General features: G+C 43.4%; 1 protein-coding gene across 2 annotated transcripts in view; it reads right to left on the reverse strand.

The window, feature by feature from the left end:
• Positions 1-19,116, reverse strand: part of LOC128407201 (cholesterol 24-hydroxylase-like) — a 37,447-nt gene that overhangs the window by 2,187 nt on the left and 16,144 nt on the right. The window contains exons 4-13 of one of the 2 annotated variants that reach the window (XR_008328732.1): positions 18,660-18,730; positions 15,359-15,445; positions 13,382-13,520; positions 11,544-11,654; positions 9,008-9,164; positions 7,798-7,860; positions 6,574-6,646; positions 6,080-6,164; positions 5,056-5,166; positions 2,501-2,584 (exon numbers count right to left, since the gene is read on the reverse strand). Coding sequence is in view for 1 of the 2 variants with exons in the window: in XM_053375273.1 (XP_053231248.1) it covers positions 2,501-2,589; positions 5,056-5,166; positions 6,080-6,164; positions 6,574-6,646; positions 7,798-7,860; positions 9,008-9,164; positions 11,544-11,654; positions 13,382-13,520; positions 15,359-15,445; positions 18,660-18,730 (986 nt within the window). In the remaining variant the exon portion in view is untranslated. Of the gene's footprint in view, positions 1-2,500; positions 2,590-5,055; positions 5,167-6,079; positions 6,165-6,573; positions 6,647-7,797; positions 7,861-9,007; positions 9,165-11,543; positions 11,655-13,381; positions 13,521-15,358; positions 15,446-18,659; positions 18,731-19,116 lie in introns of both variants that reach the window. The other variant, XM_053375273.1, reaches the window with a different exon arrangement.

Below are 19,116 nucleotides of genomic sequence, written 5' to 3' on the forward strand. Positions count from 1 at the left end.
ACACGCACAGACGTGCCGTCGCGTCTTACGTTCTATTCAGGATGCGAACAGGGCTCCGGAACAGATCCCGTTTGCATCCTGAGGTACCACTGTAATCATTTTTATAGCTTCCTTTTTCCATTTCTTCACCCCCCCTTTTCCCCTTTTTTAACACATTTTTTATTAAAGATGTCTTGGTTTACAAAAGTATGTGCAATGTCTCTTTCTTCAAGTTACACTTTCTACAGATCAGTTTCATTTGTTGACACATTAGTGTTACATTAGGAAGAAAAGGGGGAAAGAGGTGGAGGGGGATGGTGAGTGAGGTGGGGTGGCAATGCTTCTACAGTGGTACCTCAGGTTACATACGCTTCAGGTTTCAGATGCTTCAGGTTACAGACTCCGCTAACCCAGAAATAGTACCTCGGGTTAAGAACTTTGCTTCAGGATGAGAACAGAAATCGTGCAGCGGCGGCGCGGCAGCAGCAGGAGGCCCCATTAGCTAAAGTGGTGCTTCAGGTTAAGAACAGTTTCAGGTTAAGAACGGACATCCAGAACGAATTAAGTTCTTAACCCGACGTACCACTGTATTCTACTTAGTGTATGTGTGGGGTTTTGTGTCAGCGTCGCTTGTGCAGGTTTTCTTTACTATTCACTTGTATTCCTACATTATATGTCTTGCCCAGGCAGCGTCTTGGGTTCCTGTGTGCTTACAAGTAGCTTAACACAGAGACCGATTGATAATACTCTATGTTGTGAAAAGCTCCACATGTTAATTTCTGCAGACCAAGCTACCGTTAAAGTAAAAAAGCAGACAATTTTTCTTCTGGGAACCAAGTTATCATAGCATCAGAATTGTGTGAATATTGACGTTTGCTGGTAATCCTCTATTAATAAATCCAGGAGGAAATGTCAAAAGATACCTTTCAATTTAGGAGTAAATTTAATGCCAACTGGCCACTTCAACTGCATGTTCCAAAGTCATTTGTATTCCCAATATGTTATCCATTCGGCCATTCAAATGAGCTTCATGTTACAATTTGTTTTTACATTTTCCAGCTTGTCTCCTAAAATCCTAAGAATTACCAGTTGATACGGAAGGAGAGGGGGGGGTACCTTTCTTGGTCCCTCCACCAGCACCAGTGGACCCGAGGCGATGACCTCGACGGTTCCCCAACCCCTCAAACCCCCCACACTGTTGCACAAGCACCACACTGCACCCTAGTCCTGTAAATAAAGGACTTTTTCCCCCTCTCTATACGGGCGAAATAAGCCCAACATCTCTCTTAAACTTCCCTCTCGCTCCATTTCTAACGTGGGTAGACCGTATCAGATTGTATCCCCATTGACTATAATGGCCGCGCTTTGGCCAATCAGCACCGTGCATTTGCCGTGCAGAGGTAGCTCAGCCAGCTCTGCACGCCTCATTTAACCTCTTGACGAGTTACTGACAGCTCCCCGCTGGGGGAACAATGGAACTGAAACCCAAGTTGCAACAATGTATCCATCCAACAATGGAATTGAAACTCCTGAACCCCTGACAGTATCAAGAACTGCAACAATGTATCTATTCACTTCCGACTTTGATTAATAATGTCAGAATGGACTTGAAATGAGCTGAAACTTCCAAAATTCATATAAAATCAACCGTAGCACCGATTTCCTTCGTTCTGGTGTCAATCGACTCAGCCTTTTCAGGACTCTAGAACACCCCACTTGCTTCCATAATCCCCTGAGCGGCAAGTCACGTACTCAGGAAGACCCTAATCCCGTCAGATCGTTCTGCCAAACCCTTCCTCCGGGCAATGCCAGGTGGCAGACGATGCATATCTGGACTATTGTTTTATCATCACCGGTACTCAGGAAATGCTTATCTATGTATATCTCTTACTCCGCACACTACCCCTCCCTTCCCTGAAATGCTAATGTGTGTAACTCCACCTTTCCGTAATATATTCATGATGTAAGTTGTCAAACCCAACCCTCCCATAATGTATTCATGACGTTTTTTGCACTGTATCCTGGGACTTGGAGGGAACTTTTAAAAGTTGGTGTCACCCCTTTCTCGCTGTTCAATCTTGCCTTGAACCTGTTGCGCAATAAACCTTGGATCTCCGCATCTTGCTCCTGTTTCCGGCTGAGCTCATTTTTCCGCTAGGACCCGCGGACTTAGTCCGACGAGCCGGGAGGCTGAGCCGACTCGCACCCGGAATTTTTCCGTAACACCAGTAAATGTCAACATTTACCAAGTTTCTAACATTGACTAGACAATATGCATTGTATTAGAGAGTTGTATCCAGCATAGCATTAAATACTGTGCCCTCTCAAAACAAGGATTTCTAATTGTACCAACCAACTTTCCCTGCTTCTTCTCCCTCTGTGCATCCACTAAACCTAGTCCCACTGCAAAAAAGTGAAATTCCTTGAACTGACAGGATGCATCTGTTGGATACAGCCCAAAGCAAACAAATGAAAGAACGTTTAGCACAATTTCCCTAAAAATGCAGCAACAGAAACTTACGTTGTTTGGTCTTTGCTAAACCGGTCAGGATTGAAGATAAACGGGTCTTTGAAAAACCTTTTCATGCGTCCCATGACATATTGACTAAACTGGCAAGAGAGGAGACAGTCATTTGCACTTGTAAATGCAAAGCAAGCTGCAAAAACATTTGTCATTCACAGCAAGAGGCAGCTGCACATCACAACATCATATCACCGGGTTTTAATGAAATGATCTTATCACTTCCTGGCCGTTCCTCCACATGCCCTGAAGTCACATCTACTACATTTATATCAGTATTAGCTGGAAATGTTTTTAAATTTAATTCAATCCCTAATATAAAATTGAACTTATGGTGCTTTTAAGCTGTTGACACATGGCTGAAACAGTCACAGGTGTGTGTTGGAGAAAGCAGAAAGCAAATGTTTGGAGAGAAAACAAAACACTGATATCTATGAATCTGAAAGAGAATTATTTAGATCTTTCATTCATCTTCCAATGGCATCTGAGCACCTCTAAACTAAAGCACCCACATGCAAGACTATTTATGTATTTTGTGTTTTCATTTTGTATTTTTATGTTGTAAACCACCCTGTAGAATCCAAAATGCCCGATGTTCAGTGGTGGAATGCATTAAAGAAATTGCAGGTTACGAATTAGGAATGAATCTGATAAATATACTCTTAATTTTGTTGAAAACCTATGTTGACAATGTGGATACAGAAATGATCCTTGTCCTTTGGATTTCAGCTGATATGTCAACACCTGTTTACTGGGGGAAAGAATCCTCACACCTTCTATCTGAATAGGGTTTTTTGTTTTGTTTTTTTAAGAATATGAGACGTGCCATAATTTATTAAGTCAACATATTATACCCAATCAAGGAAAAGCATCTTGTTCGAGAACATGCTTATTGAAAGTGAGTGGGGGTTTTTATATTACTTTTCGGAATGAAACGTTTGGTGAGGATTTGAGATCATATTCTTTATTATAAAGATATGTTTATGTGGTTGCCACCTAGCGGCCCAAAGGCAAAAGTGTTTCTTTATAAAATTTGTAATGTAGGTGCTTAAGGCCTGTTATTTTTATTTTTTAGGAATGGTTCCAAGACGGAGGCTGGAGTGAAAACTTCATAACAGAAACTAAGAAATACAGCTGGTTATTGTTTCATCTTACTGGTGTAGCCGACATACATTACAGTGGTACCTCGGGTTACAGACGCTTCAGGTTACAGACTCCGCTAACCCAGAAATAGTACCTCGGGTTAAGAACTTTGCTTCAAGATGAGAACAGAAATCGTGCTCTGGCGGCAGCGGGAGGCCCCATTAGCTAAAGTGGTGCTTCAGCTTAAGAACAGTTTCAGGTTAAGAATGGACCTCCGGAACGAATTAAGTATGTAACCAGAGGTACCACTGTATAATCTGTATAATCATTTGATTTGATTCCACATATAATAATTTCTGCAGTTAGGAGTGGCAGTTAGGAGCAGGTGCGGCTTGTCAACCTGGGGAGGTAGCCCATCTAGGAGAAGGAAAACTCTGCTCCTAAACTTCCACTGCCTTGTGGGATATCTGAGGGAGAAGAAAAGGCTAAAGATTAAACCCTACACAAATCTGGAGTGGAGTCCCTAAGGCGGTTGGATGGTGCCTTGTAGAAGAAGAGATTGGACTTGATATCCTGCCTTTCACTCCCTTTAAGGAGTCTCAAAGTGGCTAACATTCTCCTTTCCCTTCCTCCCCCACAACAAACACTCTGTGAGGTGAGTGAGGCTGAGAGACTTCAGAGAAGTGTGACTAGCCCAAGGTCACCCAGCAGCTGCATGTGGAAGAGCGGGGAAGTGAACCTGGTTCACCAGATTACAAATCCACCGCTCTTAACCACTACACCACACTGTCTCTCTTGTGCATCTCCTTCCGGCAACTCCTGCAGCTAAGCTGATGCTAAACATATTTCTCTGCTATCCTTTGCAGCATATCAGTGAGGCTGAGAGGGGAGTCTTCTTGTCTGGGCAGCCCAGGACCTCCATGCACACTGCCCAGGCTTTGGCCCCGGGGAGGTCACTTTGGTGCTACTAACGCAGCGGTTTGGCTTCACCCCTCGAGGCGCACTCCATTGACTCTCAAGACAGATGAATGCGAACCGAAAAAATTCTGGATTTGGTAGGCATGTGGGCAAGGACACAAGACTACCCAGAGCACCCAGACTTAAACTTGCTTTCTGGCGCCTGGAATTCTTAGTCACCTCAGCCACCCCCTCTGGCTTCTGTGATTTCCACTGGACCACCCAGTTTTAAGCATATCTTTGCCATTGTAAGGGCTTAGAAGTTGTTGTTTTTTAGGGCGAAAAGGGGGAAAGTTCAAGCTGAGATTCTGAGCATGCTAAGTTTTGCGACTGCTTCTACTAGACGTCTGCAGCTTCCTTGCGTTCTTCCCGCATAACTATGGCACATAACACTGCCCCAGATTTACTTAAACAAAAATTAATGCAGACATGTCATCAGGGGATCTGGGAGGTTTGGTGCTGAAGGCCAATATTTCTGAGAGAACCATTCACCGCAGTCCATTCGACAGACTCACCATCAGAGTTGTGTTTGCTGGAATTCTGACTCCTTCAAAGACGGTTTCCTTCAATGTCCAGCGAGGAACAGTGGGAACCGGGGAGTATAAGCGCAAGGCTTCCTTGAGAACCTGGGATAATAACAACAGCTTGAGCCACAATTCCACAATGCTAGTAAAGGGACTTCTTTACTTAACAGCCACGGTGATTTGAGAGATAGGAAGGGTGGGCTTTCAGCTGGAAAACAAACACTTTTGAGTTTCGTCTCCAGCTCATGCTCAAACCTGCTTGATGGTTTTCAGCAAATATATTTCCCTTAGCCTTAGTTCCCCACCAGTAAGAAAAGCCTCTTATAATTCTTGAGAACTGGAAGAAATGCCTTTTGCACGACCACAGCCACATCTGCATTTCAAACCAGGGTTTGTTTTTTTCAGCCTGAGCATAGCTCCAGCACCTCTCAGGTGGTGGGTACCATGGCGGGCTGGCTTCCTGACACTGCCCTGCGCCTTCTGCTGCCAGTTGCCAGGGCAGGAAAGGAGAAACAAATAGGATGGGAGGCTGAGGATGGGGAGAGGTCAGTGCAAGTTAGAGCCTCCAGGGCACTGACCCTCAAGCCTGGGTGTGGCTCCTCCTCCTCAGGGAGGCCATGTGACAGCCCTGCTGTGGGCTTGCTGCCTTTGACCAGGAACTCACCTTTGGTTTGGAAAGTTACAGACAAATGTATTGAAAGTCTGGAATGAATGATTAACGGGAAGACAGGTAAACACCCTGCAAGCAATTCAGGATGAATGCTCACTGGCATAGAACCACCCTGTAAACAAATTGGAACGTATGCTCAATAAAAACCGAACTGCCCCATAAGCTTTGTTCAGACAAATCTGGATAAATGCTGAATAAACAGATCGTCAGAAGGAGTCCTTAATCTCACCAGTGACTGCTGAGCCAAAAGGGTTGAGAGCAGCGTTGGGTTACCTGTGCCTTTGCTCTTTCTTCCTTTTCTTTTTTTAAATACAATTTTTCATCACATTTGTTCTCCAAGTTTACCTGAGATAAGTACTGGAGCTTCCCAAGATCTTCATAGGCGATGTCTCTCTTCACACCAATGACGTCATCCACTTCAGCCTGAAGTCTACAAATCAGAAGATTTCATTGGCATCCGCTCCTTTGCAGTCGGAAAAATAGAACACTGGTCTGCATGGGGCATTTGTACAAATTCGTACATAGACTATGTAACACCTTATGGCCATGCCTTAGGACCATATCTTTACTCACACATCTTATGCACCTGAACTTGGGTACTTGCCAATATAGTCAAGATCCCCAGCTTTTTAGTAGATATTAAGTACTTCACCTCCACATCCACAACTCTATATCCACGGTTTCCTCACATTACGTTCGTTCACGTGCCGTGAGTGCTGGTCTGAATGAAAAAATTGTGTGAACTGGCCTCCAAAGTCTCAAATATTCTAAAAAGTGAAAAGCTACCACTTCCTAAAACTACCAGCATGGACAAGTAGAGAGACAAACAGTTCACCTACTTTGCAACTACCTCAGGGTTTCGTGACAGCTCCATTATGGTGAAACTTAACTGGGTAGTAGTGGTGTCGTGACCTGCAGGATAAAGAAGAATAAGAATTTGGATTTGATAATCTGCTTTATCACTACCCTAAGGAGTCTCAAAGCAGCTAACAATCTCCTTTTCCCTTCCTCCCCCACAACAAACACTCTGAGGTGAGTGAGGCTGAGAGACTTCAGAGAAGTGTGACTAGCCCAAGGTCACCCAGCAGCCGCATGTGGAGGAGCGGAGACGCGAACCTGGTTCACCAGATTACAAGTCCACCGCTCTTAACCACTACACCACACTGGCTCTATACCACAGAACATGACAGAGTGTGGTTAGGAATCAAACTATAGATTGGAATTAGTCTTCTGATAAAAGATAGTAGATTAATGTGGCTCGTGCATAATGGCAGAAACTTAATTTCCAACAAAAATAAGCAGCAAAATATGAGATTAGGAAATATATTATATTTTCTTTTTCCAAAAGCTGAATTCTGGAGATGGAACAGTGTCTCCTGGTGGAATCCAAGTGATAGTTTAGCGTGCTGCTGTGTGAGCAGCTCAGGGGTGGTGGAGTGAAGATGCTTACCTGACCTCCTGGCAGGTGAGCTGTTGCTGCTTACCTGGAAGAGATGGGGCAAGGCACTGGACAGAGCAGCACAGTGCAAATCCACCAGCAGGAGCACCATATTGGCTCCACTGGTGCTTTTGCAGCTTGCTGACCTTGTCACCACCTCACCCCTCCCTGTAAGCAGCAACGACTCACCTACTGGGAGGTTAGGTAAGCATCTCTGCAACCAGCACATCTCCAGTGCTGGCCAGCTTCCTCCACCAGCTAATAAAACCAACTTTCAGTCCATCTGGTAAAAAGGTAAAGTTGAGTGAGTGGTGAATCTGAAAGCAGCACAGCCCTCGACGCATGAATGCAGTTCGCCAAGGTTGGAAGCAATGCAAAGTTTCAAAGTTGCTTCTTACAGACTTGTCAGGCACAACAGCTACTGACCCTGGATAGAAATAGGTATTATTATTATTATTCACATCAAGATATGAATCCAGTTGGTACAGTTAGCCCCAGAAAAAAAAATCGGTGTGTGGATATTAATCTCAATACTATTTTTATCTGTGTTGGTTATACATGCTAGAAGTCTGTTCTGGGTGGCTGATCTTCTTAATTATATCTAAAGAACAACAGACTTACAAACCTGCAACGAAGAAGGTGACAAAATTGTCCAGCATCAGTTCATCGTTGCAGCCCTCTTCCTGTGCTGTAATGGAAAACAAAGAGCAAAATCTGACATAACTTTCTGGATAGAAGTGTAAATTCTGGACTGTTCTAACAATAGCAAGAAGTTGGCGGGAAGGTAGTGGACCTAGTCCTGCTTTTTCATAGCTAGTTCTCTCAAAGTTAGCTTATTGCATTATGCTGTTTATGAGTCTACCTGGAGACTTCCATTGATTTAGGATGAAGCAGCCAAATGATCACCTTCTGTAATACATTTTGATGATATCTGTTTATGGTAGTTTCCCTAACAAGCAAGACAAACTCTTTTCTTTAGAATTAAACGTCATTGCTTCTTGTACTACTAGCTGCAGTACAGAGAAAATATCCCCCTTTTGCTTAGGAACATCTAAGGGAAATTACAAAGAAGGCTGCATACTCAGTTACTAGTAGTACAGTGGTACCTCAGAATGCGAACGGGATCTGTTCCGGAGTCCCATTCGCATCCTGAAGCGAACACAACCTGCGTGTGCGCAGGTCGTGTTTCGCCTCTTTCGCACATGCGCGTGACGTCATTTTGACTGCGCATGCGCACGTGGCGAAACACGGAGGTAACACGCTCCGTTACTTCTGGGTCGCCGTGGAGTGCAACCCAAAAGTACTTAACTTGAAGCACATTTACCCTGGGGTATGACTGTAGTAGTAAGGTAAAGGGACCCCTGACCATTAAGTCCAGTTGTGGCCGACTGTGGGGTTGCGGCGCTCATCTCGCTTTATTGGCCGAGGGAACCAGCGTACAGCTTCTGGGTCATGTGGCCAGCATGACTAAACTGCTTCTGGCAAACCAGAGCAGCCCACAGAAACACCGTTTACCTTCCCACCAGAGCGGTACCTATTTATCTACTTGCACTTTGACGTGCTTTTGAACTGCTAGGTTGGCAGGAGCAGGGACCGAGCAACGGGAGCTCATCCCATCGCAGGGATTCGAACCGCGGACCTTCTGATCGGCAAGTCCTAGGCTCTGTGGTTTAACCCACAGTAGTAGTAGTAATAGTGACTAATTAAGATGTTTTTGCAACTAGCATGTTCGGCTGAAAAGAAGGGCTGTAAACCACTTTGTGCGGCTAAAGATGAATGTGTGGGGTCCACATGGAGACACTCATGTGTGGCAAGTACAAAAGACCATAGTCTACCTGCACCCTTCAGTATCTGAGTGAGAATATCCAATGGGATCTCTTCTCCATCCTGCATGTCCTTACGCCTCTGTTCAATACACTCCTTCCCAGCACGACGTAGCAGCCTTATGCTCTCCTGAACACCTTTCACTTCTTTTCTGTTCCATGGCATGTACTATAAAACAGACAACAGGTTTGAATTGCCCATTATATATTTGCTGGCTTAATAATAGTGGGGTATTTGGTTTTTCTCTTTGCAAGCTTCCTTGAGGACTGGCTTGGCTGAAAAGAAGCCCGGAATTTGTATACCGCTCAAACTCCTTTGGGTAGGAGAGGATATATATTGATTGCAATTTATCCCTCCAGGCACCCACATGTGTGGGTTAAACAGAGTTTCAGAATCCCATCCTTGGCGGCAAAATGAAAAGCATAGGAATCAGAATGTAAAACCTTGTTTTGATCAAGTCCAGCTATGAAGTAAGCTGGCTTCCCCCTTCTTACCCCACTTAAGAAAGAATCAGGCAACAATTTGTACAGTAAGTTTAAAAATAAGATTTACTTGCTTTATAATCATGCATTGGTTCACAGCAAAGGCAGCTGTGCAGCTAAAATACTTATATTTAACAGTATAACCAGCTTCACAAGCATCTATTTGTTGGAAAATATTGGATTGTATTTATGTCAAAATATTTCTGAAAAATTGAATATATATATATATATATATATATATATATATATATATATATATATAAAATTGCAGCAGGCAGAGACATGTCTGCATCCAATGATGGTGGAAGGGGGGGCAGGAAGTAATATATGCTCCTTCCTCTCCAGGAGAGGAGAGGAAATGACATCACACAGAGTCCTCTCTACCAACAGTATTTGTATGGTCTGAACACTGCCTATCAGCAATACAGCTCTGTGGACTTAAACCCTTCTCATGCTAGTTAGCAAGAATATGCATAACCCTACATTAGAGGCTGGGGATTGTCCAGCTGCCCACAAATTTCTATACACTATTTCTATACACTCCAGGCTCCTCTGATTCTGACTGCAGCGAAATGGCTGCACAGAAAGCGCAGAGCCCCAGAACTGATGTCCTTGGGATCTGCAATATTGCACCAGTGAATGTGTTTGCCATCTCAGTCAGGTAGATGGTTGGGCTGTGGGGTGGATTGTATACCAGCAAGATCCCTATTCTGTCTCTGCCTCCCAACACCAAATACCAGGGGTCAGCAACCCAAGGCCCATGGGCCGGTAGTGGCCCACAGGGCTTGTCTAACCGGCCCATGGCGACCCCTGCTGCCCCCGCCACCTGCTCTTACTGGCATGGTGCAGTGCGGGGACCGACATCTGGGTTGATGGGGCCTGTGCGCATGTGCATGGGCACTCCTCTGACCCAGATGTGCGCTGGAAATAGTGTGTGCGCATGCGTGCGGGACGGAGAAGCACACATGCGCACACCCTATTTCCAGTGCACATGTGGGTAGGAGGAGCGCCGGAAATAGTGTGCACATGTGCACAGGTGCTCCTCTGATTCGGAAGAGTGCGCATGCGCACACGCTCCGGCCCATCCTCCGATGGACGTAGCGTCGACCGGCCCATCCTCGGATAAGGTTGCCAAATACAAACCTCACATCCAATTGCCAGAAGCACTGGCCTCCTGGTGAGAATGATGGAATATTTGTGGACCACTGCCACACCACATCCTTGTCCCTCCAACAAAAACAACAATATTTCATTTATACCCCGCCCATCTAGCTGGGTTGCCAAGCCACTCTGTGCGGGTTCCAAGACATAAAAGCATAATAAAACATCAAACATTAATAGTAACCATCTGATCCAGTATAAAAGTCACAATAACTTTAAAATAAACAACTTACATCAAACAAAGCAACATTCAACAATCCATCTGAATCTAATAGTAAACAGTAAAATTAAAGACCAGCAGATAATAATTAAACACTTCGAACACAATAAAGAATTAGCAGACTATAATCAGCAGAAGTAACAGCAAATCACAATGCATAAAATACCGCAAAGCGTACAAAACTATGTAAAAGGATCAAACTGAGAAACAAAGAAGCACAACTTGTAAAACTATTTTTAAAACATATCCCTGAACTTCTCTCTTCCCAGCTGCTGTTCTCAAAGTCAAAGTCTGGGAGAGGCTAGGTGAGCCAAGGCAGATGGAAGTGTCGTTGCCTGAGGAAGAACAGAAAGTCTCTCTCCCCTCACAAGGGGTGCTGCACTGAATATACAGGCTTGCAAATCCCCCTGCCCATTGGTCCAGTCCCTCAACAGGAGAGCTCAATATCACATTATCACCCACCAAGCATCCTACTCTCCAGTCTTTAAAATTCCTTCCCGGGCAACGAATAGTCTGAATCCAAATTCTTGTCCGTCCTCTCTGAAGACAAGACAGTCCCAGTTACAAACATTCCTGCAAGGCAGGCGTAATTCTAGGATTTTGGAGACCCCCTGAATAAGCTTTACAAGCAAAATCTTTGCACAGGGCAAGTTCACACGGAAATAAATAAATGTCTGCACTCACCTCAAAAAAAGGAATGCGGGATTTGGATAGTCCTTGTAGGGTCACGTATATGGCACGAGGAAAAGGCGTCTGGTCATCATAGACAGTGTTCAGTTCTAAGCCAAAAGCCACCTGATAACATTCAGAAAAATGAGAAGGTTGGTCAAAAGTCTGAGGGTCTGGGAAGGAGCTGCTGTAGAAACCCTTCTATTGCCATGTTAATGCACAGGAGTGGCTGGTGCAGTGAGAGTGCTTTATAGTCACCCTTGTGACTTTGGGGGCGCTGCCACTTACATGACAACAACAACAAATTATTATTATTTAAACCCTGCCCATCTGGCTGAGTTTTCCCAGCCACTCTGGACAGCTCCCAACAGATTAAAAACAGAATAAAACATCAAACCTTAAAAACTTCCCTAAAATTCAGGTGACTGACAGTTATGGATCCTGCCCACTGATTGGATACAGTTCCCTACCCCTGTTTGAACTTTTTCCTTGGCAGACATTTGCAGGAATCATTTCCGTTCCCATTTGGGGGCTTACAAAGTGGTGCTGCAGTTGTCTGTAACATGTTATGCAGCAACCCCTAAGAGGGCCTTCTCGGTGGTGGCACCCCAGTTAGGGAACTCCCTCCTCTTTGCAGTGCAGCTGGTGCCAACCTCAATTAGTTTTCAGTGCCAACTATGCTTGTTTGTTCAGGTGTTTATCGAGCTTTCAGGCCGGAGCAAGTTTGTTTAACTATTGTTTTACTGTTTGTTAAGATTGGCCACGTCCACAAATACCTTTGGGTTCAATAACTTGAGACCATAGTTAACATGGTTGTTTTATTAAGTAGCAATTGCAACAAACACTAGTTTCTGCTGGAGGAGCCCTCTCAGCTAGCCACCTTCCACTCCCTCACACCATTCTCCAGGGATTTTCTCCAAACTCCTATCCCAATGTCTCCTGCAAGGAAATGCCTTCAAATTACTACAGTTACTGCACATACAATTCAATTAAGACACTGTTATACTGCTTTAACAGTAGCGGCTTCCTTTGTCAAGTGAGTCCTGAGAGTAGTTGGAATTCCTAGAATCCATAACAAATTACAGTTCCCAAGATTCTTTGGGGGACTCCCTGGAGAAGACACTGATGCTGGGAAAGATGGAGGGCACAAGGAGAAGGGGGCGACAGAGGATGAGATGGTTGGATAGTGTTCTCGAAGCCACAAACATGAGTCTGACCAAACTGCGGGAGGTAGTGGAGGACAGAGGTGCCTGGCGTGCTCTGGTCCATGGGGTCACGAAGAGTCGGACACGACTAAACGACTAAACAACAACAACAACATGACTTTTAAAGTAGCATAATAGTGTTTAAAACGTACAGTGTGGATGTGGCAGTTGTGTATTTTTGTGTTTTGTTTTGTGTGTTATATTTTAAAACTCCTTATGTACTTTGTTCTGGGATTGTTACAATGAAGAGCACGTAAGACATTTTGAATTAATAAAATAAATTAAAAGAACCATGATCTAGTCTGTTTTTGTTTTTTTTTTGTAATTATGGTAAGTAATTTAAGTTCTTTTATTTACAAAGGGTTCAATAATAATCTGTATGACGTTAGTATTATACTTTAATTTGACAAAACCTGATAAATGTTTGTCATGATCTGTGCTTTAACAATAAAAAGAAAAATGGGAAATAAAGAGGAATTCTCTGTGGTGGAGCTGAACTCAGCAGGCATAACATGTAAAACAGGGATGGGGAATCCGTGGCCCGGTCGATGTTGTTGGACTCCAACTCCCATCTGCCCCAGCCAGCAGAGCAAAATCAGGAATGATGGGAGTTGGAGTCCAAGAACAGGAAATTAATCTAGCATCTACCTTTGCAATGATGTCCAGGGTCACTCGACTCAGCAGACTCAGCATATCGACTTCAGTTTTTCCATCAGCTTTTCCCTCCAGCTGCTCCATAAGCTTGTCTGCTTGGTCATTGAAGGTTCCCATCAAGCGAGTGAGGTAACTGTCCAAATTATTATTATTATTATTATTATTATTATTATTATTATTATTATTATTGGAAAGTGTGAGAACGGAAGTCAGTCTTATCTCTTCCGCTGTATTGTACTTTTCTACTTTACTTTTCTCTCTCTCTCTTGGAGAAGATGTGAGGGGACGCCATGATTGCTTTGTCCTGTATATATTGCTTAATAAATTACTTGGAATGCACACACCTAAGCTCCACATCGTTTCTGCTATACTCTGCTGATTGAGTGTGCACATATCTCAAGATATGTGTCGCTGGTGCGCACCAGGACTGAAGATTTATGAAGGTCCTGGGCTGCGCTTCATCAGGAAGATGACAAAACAGGCATGTTCTGACAATTATTATTATTATTATTATTATTATTATTATTATTATTATTATTATTACCACTACTGCTTATCCACCCTTCACCTGAAGGTCCCAGGGCAGGTCACAACAATTGAGCATCTATTAAAAACAGTCAAAAACAAATTACAATCACAATAATAATTGTGGGTCCTAAAATATACATCTCAAGTGTCAAAGGCCAGGGTCAATGCATATTTCTTCAGCATACAACAAACCTTTTCTACCAAGCTGCAATCTCTCGCTCACACACAAACAGCAACAATTAGGCTTGAAGCCACAATTCCAGGTTTTTGAAGCCAACTGCAGATGAGGAAGGAAGAGTTACCCCTCAGTGGTGCCCCTGGTGCAATTAGACCTGGGGGGAGGGCAGCCTTCCAATGTCCAGGTGTGTTGGCAATCCATGCACTAATATCAATGCAAAGGAATCTGTTGGCTTTGGCGATGGTTTGCTAAGGCTACACTTCACACTCACCATGCAGATTGGCATCCCATGGAATTATTACATGGTATACTTCTCTTTTTCTGCCAGTTTATTTCACTGATGGAGAGTGAGGTTGGAAACTGCACAGCACGATATGTCTAGCCTTTCATGGACTAAACTCAATTTTTTCTTCAATGGAGACACACACACACTCACAGCAAATAGAGGAAAGCTGCTCTGAAAAAGGCTTTAAATTTGCTATATTTGTTCATAATACAGTTTGGTTTTTTTTAAAAAAAGAAAAGCAGATGAATATGCAGATCAATTCACAAGTCTAACAGTTGTGCAGCTTTGGGAAGCATTTGCAGAGCTACAATTAAGGCAGTGGCAGCTGCTTGCCAGAATGAGAGATCCAGGACTTTCCCAACACACCACCACCATCACCAACAACAATCCAGTTTTTTTGTGCTGGGAGGTTGTCCCTAACCTGAATTTCTTATATTAATGAGATATAAGATCATGCATAATAATCCTTCAGAATTTCTTTTATAAAATCCATAGGAACATTTGAAGCTATTTTATCCAGTCATACCTCTGGTCCATATAGCTCAGCACTGTCTACACCGAATGGCAGTGACTCTCAGTGCTGGAATCTACACACATATGAAAAACGCTGTGAAAATGCTTTTTCTAAAAAGGTTATGGAAAATACATTAAATTTGGCATAGCTCACTTTTGCCATCTAGCGTCACATTTGTATATTGCACTTCGCAACACATTTAGAGCGTTGGTTTTTTTGCAGCTGTGTAGCTGAGTCCCAAGGGAGTCCTTTCCAGCTGGAGGCACTGGGGGACTGAATCTAGGACCTTCTGTGCACAAAGTAGATGAAGAAGGCCCCAAGTTCAGTCTCTGGTTCCTCTTGGGAGGGTAGGAACGATTCCTATCTGAAGCACTGGAGAACTGCAGCAAGCCACTGTAGATGAATGCTGAGCAAGATGGACCACTGGTCATAGCATCAGGCAGCTGCCTATGTTCTCTGCCTTACCTTCGACTGAAAGCCACATCCATAATTCTCCGCTGTTTGTACCAGCGGGCATGGTCGAGGTCACTTACTAAGCCATTCCCTAAAAATCTGTGGGAAATGGAGAAAAACATTATACCCTGCATGGACTAGTTCAGATGTCATATTCTAATCTCATGTGGAGAATCAGGAATGTGCCACAGACTTCCATGGGGTTCCTTCTTCATTTTTTGTTTTCCACCTTCGTTTGCCATGATGTTGGAACTTGACAAAATACACCCTAATGCATTTGAAGCTGGTTTTGCAAAACTTGGCTTTGGAATAAATTCTGGTCATTGTTTGCCTGATTCAGAAGTCGTGGTAAACAGTGGTTAGAAGAAACCAGAAAAAGGAAGAGATTGGCGTGCATGAAGGAAGAAAGAAGGGAGTACATGATTCTAACAGCATGTTTCCAATATTTCAAACCTTGTTCTGAAGGATTACCGGAACTGAGCCTTAGATGTGTGAACCAAAACTCTTATTTTATCAACTCCCCCTCTTTAATTTTCACATGTCTGCCTTTTCTTAATATGGTACAATTTGACATTTTAAATAAATGCTACCCACTAAGTTTTCATTGTTAAATATTCCTCCTAACCTCATGATTCTCCAGACAGGGATCCAAAATCTTATTTTATCAACTCACCCTCTTTAATTTTCACATGTCTGCCTTTTTTTAATATAGTACAATTTGGCATTTTAAATAAATGCTACCCACTAAGTTTTCATTGCTAAATATTCCTCCTAACCTCACGGTTCTCCAGACAGGGATCCAAAATACAGTGGAACCTCGGTTTTCAAAGGTAATCCGTTCCGGAAGACCATTCGACTTCCGAAATGTTCAAAAACCAAGGTGCAAAGGACGGTCTGCCAATTCAATAGAGGAAATTGTGAAAAACAACAGATACACACAGTGGAAGCTGTTTGACTTCCGAAGCGTGTTTGAAAACGGAAGCATTTACTTCTGGGTTTTCGGCGTTCGAAAACCGAAACGTTCGGCAACAGAGATGCCTGAAAACCGAGGTACCACTGTAAGTCCAAGTCTGTCCACATCTCTGCCAGGCATGCACAACTTGTGACCTACCCAGCCTTTCTCAATCTTGAGTCCCCAGATGTTGTTGTACTACAACTCCCATCATCCCTGACCACTGGTCCTGGTAGCTAGGGATGATGGGGGTTGTAGTCAAACAACATCTGGGGACCCAAGTTTGAGAAAGGCTGCAACCAAATGCATCCCACCCAACCACTGATTGTGACATGCAAGGTGCCAGACATACTTACTTTATGCAGCCTCCAGGCAGGCAAAAAGAACAGGGAGTTTATCAATGCTCTGGCAAACCCCCATAGAAAGCTCTTGGGCTACATATAATTTAGTGGGTCACAAATTGAGGTTGGTCTTATGCACAGTGTGCAGCTAGGTCTGCAAACACTCTCCATGGAACATCTTTAAAAGTCACCGTCTGCAGGGGAGGAAAGAGGCAGTGGATTCTCCACTCACTTTTTACCCAGCTGCAAAAGTCACCTCTCTGGAATCACAGGTTACCAGAAGCCAGGCAGGTGGGGGAAAGTTTATGTATCCACCCTTAAACTGCAGCATAAATATTTTCCAGTTGTTAACCTTTGAGCCACATTGTGGATTTACTGGTGTACCTAGTAAACCATTCTGTTCTGAGCCGCTTTGGGACTCTTCTTGCTTATGCTATGAATTGCATGGAGTATTCAGGAAGACTTCCACAGCTAACTAGGTAAAAGGCTCCAGGCATTCTTCAGGGTGCACATGTCTACTACATGAATAGCACTTCCAAACTTGTGAGCGTGTGAACCCAGAGTCTTCTTTTCAGTCTGCACTGCCAGATGACAGCATGCTGGTCCTAGCACTGTATGCTCCACAGCTATCTAGGATGAATGTGTTTGTATCTGTCCAGGGGATCATCCAGTGAATATGGAACCCTGAAATGGAATTTAAACTTCACTTGTGAAATACAGAGTTTACTTTTCAAGGCTTTCCTATATGGAAAAGTTTGGACAGTAGCAACAGAAAATCATGGCTTCTAAGCCAGGAGAGGCATCGTAAAAGAAAAAGAAAAAAAGCTAGTTATGTGTGGAGGACTACCTGGTCCTGAATAGGGTAATTGTGCCCCTGAAGGACCAGGTGCACAGCCTGGGAGTCATTTTGGACTCACAGCTGTCCATGGAGGCGCAGGTCAATTTTGTATCCAGGGCAGCTGTCTACCAGCTCCATCTGGTACACAGGCTGAGACCCTACCTGCCTGCGGACTGTCTCGCCAGAGTGGTGCATTCTCTGCTTATCTCCCGCATGGACTACTGCAATGCGCTCTACGTGGGGCTACCTTTGAAGATGACCTGGAAACTGCAATTAATCCAGAATGTGGCAGCCAGACTGGTGACTGGGAGTGGCTGCCGAAACCACATCACAATCAGTCCTGAAAGACCTACATTGGCTCCCAGTATGTGTCCGAGCAGAATTCAAAGTGTTGGTGCTGACCTTGAAAGCCCCAAAGGGCCTGAAAGAGCATTTCCACCTCCATTGTTCAGCCCAGACACTGAGGTCCAGCGCCGAGGGCCTTCTGGCAGTTCCCTCATTGCGAGAAGTGATGTTACAGGGAACCAGGCAGAGGGCCTTTTTGGCAGTGGCAGCCGCCCTGTGGAACACCCTCCCATCAGATGTCAAGGAAATAAATAACTATCTGACTTTCTGAAGGCAGCCCTGTTTAGGGAAGTTTTTAATGTTTGATGCTTTATCGTGTTTTTAATATTCTGTTGGGAGCTGCCCAGAGTGACTGTGGAAATCCAGCCAGAACGGTAGGGTATAAATAATAATTTATTATTATTATTATTATTATTATTATTATTATTACTACTACTACTACTACTTGGGTTGCACGCTGGTTCTTATACTATACTGATTCCATATATGTATAAAATATGTTTATTTCAAAAGAGCATAAGAAGAGTGGTGCTGGATAAGACTAAAGGCCAAACAGGTCCAATATTATGTTTTCACAACCAAATACAGCTGAAAAGTCAGCAAGAAGGACCTGAATGCAGCAGCTCTCTCCCCATTTGTGACCTCTAGCAACTGGTGTTCAGAGGTGTGTTTCTTCAGACACCGGACGAAGAACACAGCTCTCATGGCCAACAGCCATTCATATCTTTGTCTTCCATAAATTTATACATCTGTCCAGCAGAACCCAACAAATTTGCTGGAAATTGGCTGTCATTTCGTCATACTTATTGATTGTAACTTACTTTTACATTAACTCACCTTTCTCCAAATACATTACAAGTACGTTCATATTCTTGGTCTTTTGGGTACTGTGGTGACAACAGGCACTCCTAAAATTAAATCCTTTGGTCAGTTTTCTGAAATTTGTTTTTTTTAAAATAAATTTTTATTAATTTTCCAACACATATTAAATAACAATACAAAACAATACAAAAACAAACACACATATAAACATGTATAATTTCTTAACCTTCTTTTCCTTAAACCTTCTTTCAGCGACTTCCCCATACCTCCCTTTTCTGCATCCTTGTTTTAAATTTTTCCAGCAACCTCTAATTTTATTTACTTATGGCACTTCCTTTAAATCCTTTTTCCCGTGTCCAATTGTTTATTGCTGCAATTCTATTTTGCATTACTCAAAACATTTTAGCACTCATTAATTTTACAACAATTTTTAAGGTAAACTTTAAATTTCTTCCAGTCTTCTTCCACCGTC

This window comes from Podarcis raffonei, chromosome 1 (assembly GCF_027172205.1).
Source record: "Podarcis raffonei isolate rPodRaf1 chromosome 1, rPodRaf1.pri, whole genome shotgun sequence".
NCBI lineage: Eukaryota > Metazoa > Chordata > Lepidosauria > Squamata > Lacertidae > Podarcis > Podarcis raffonei.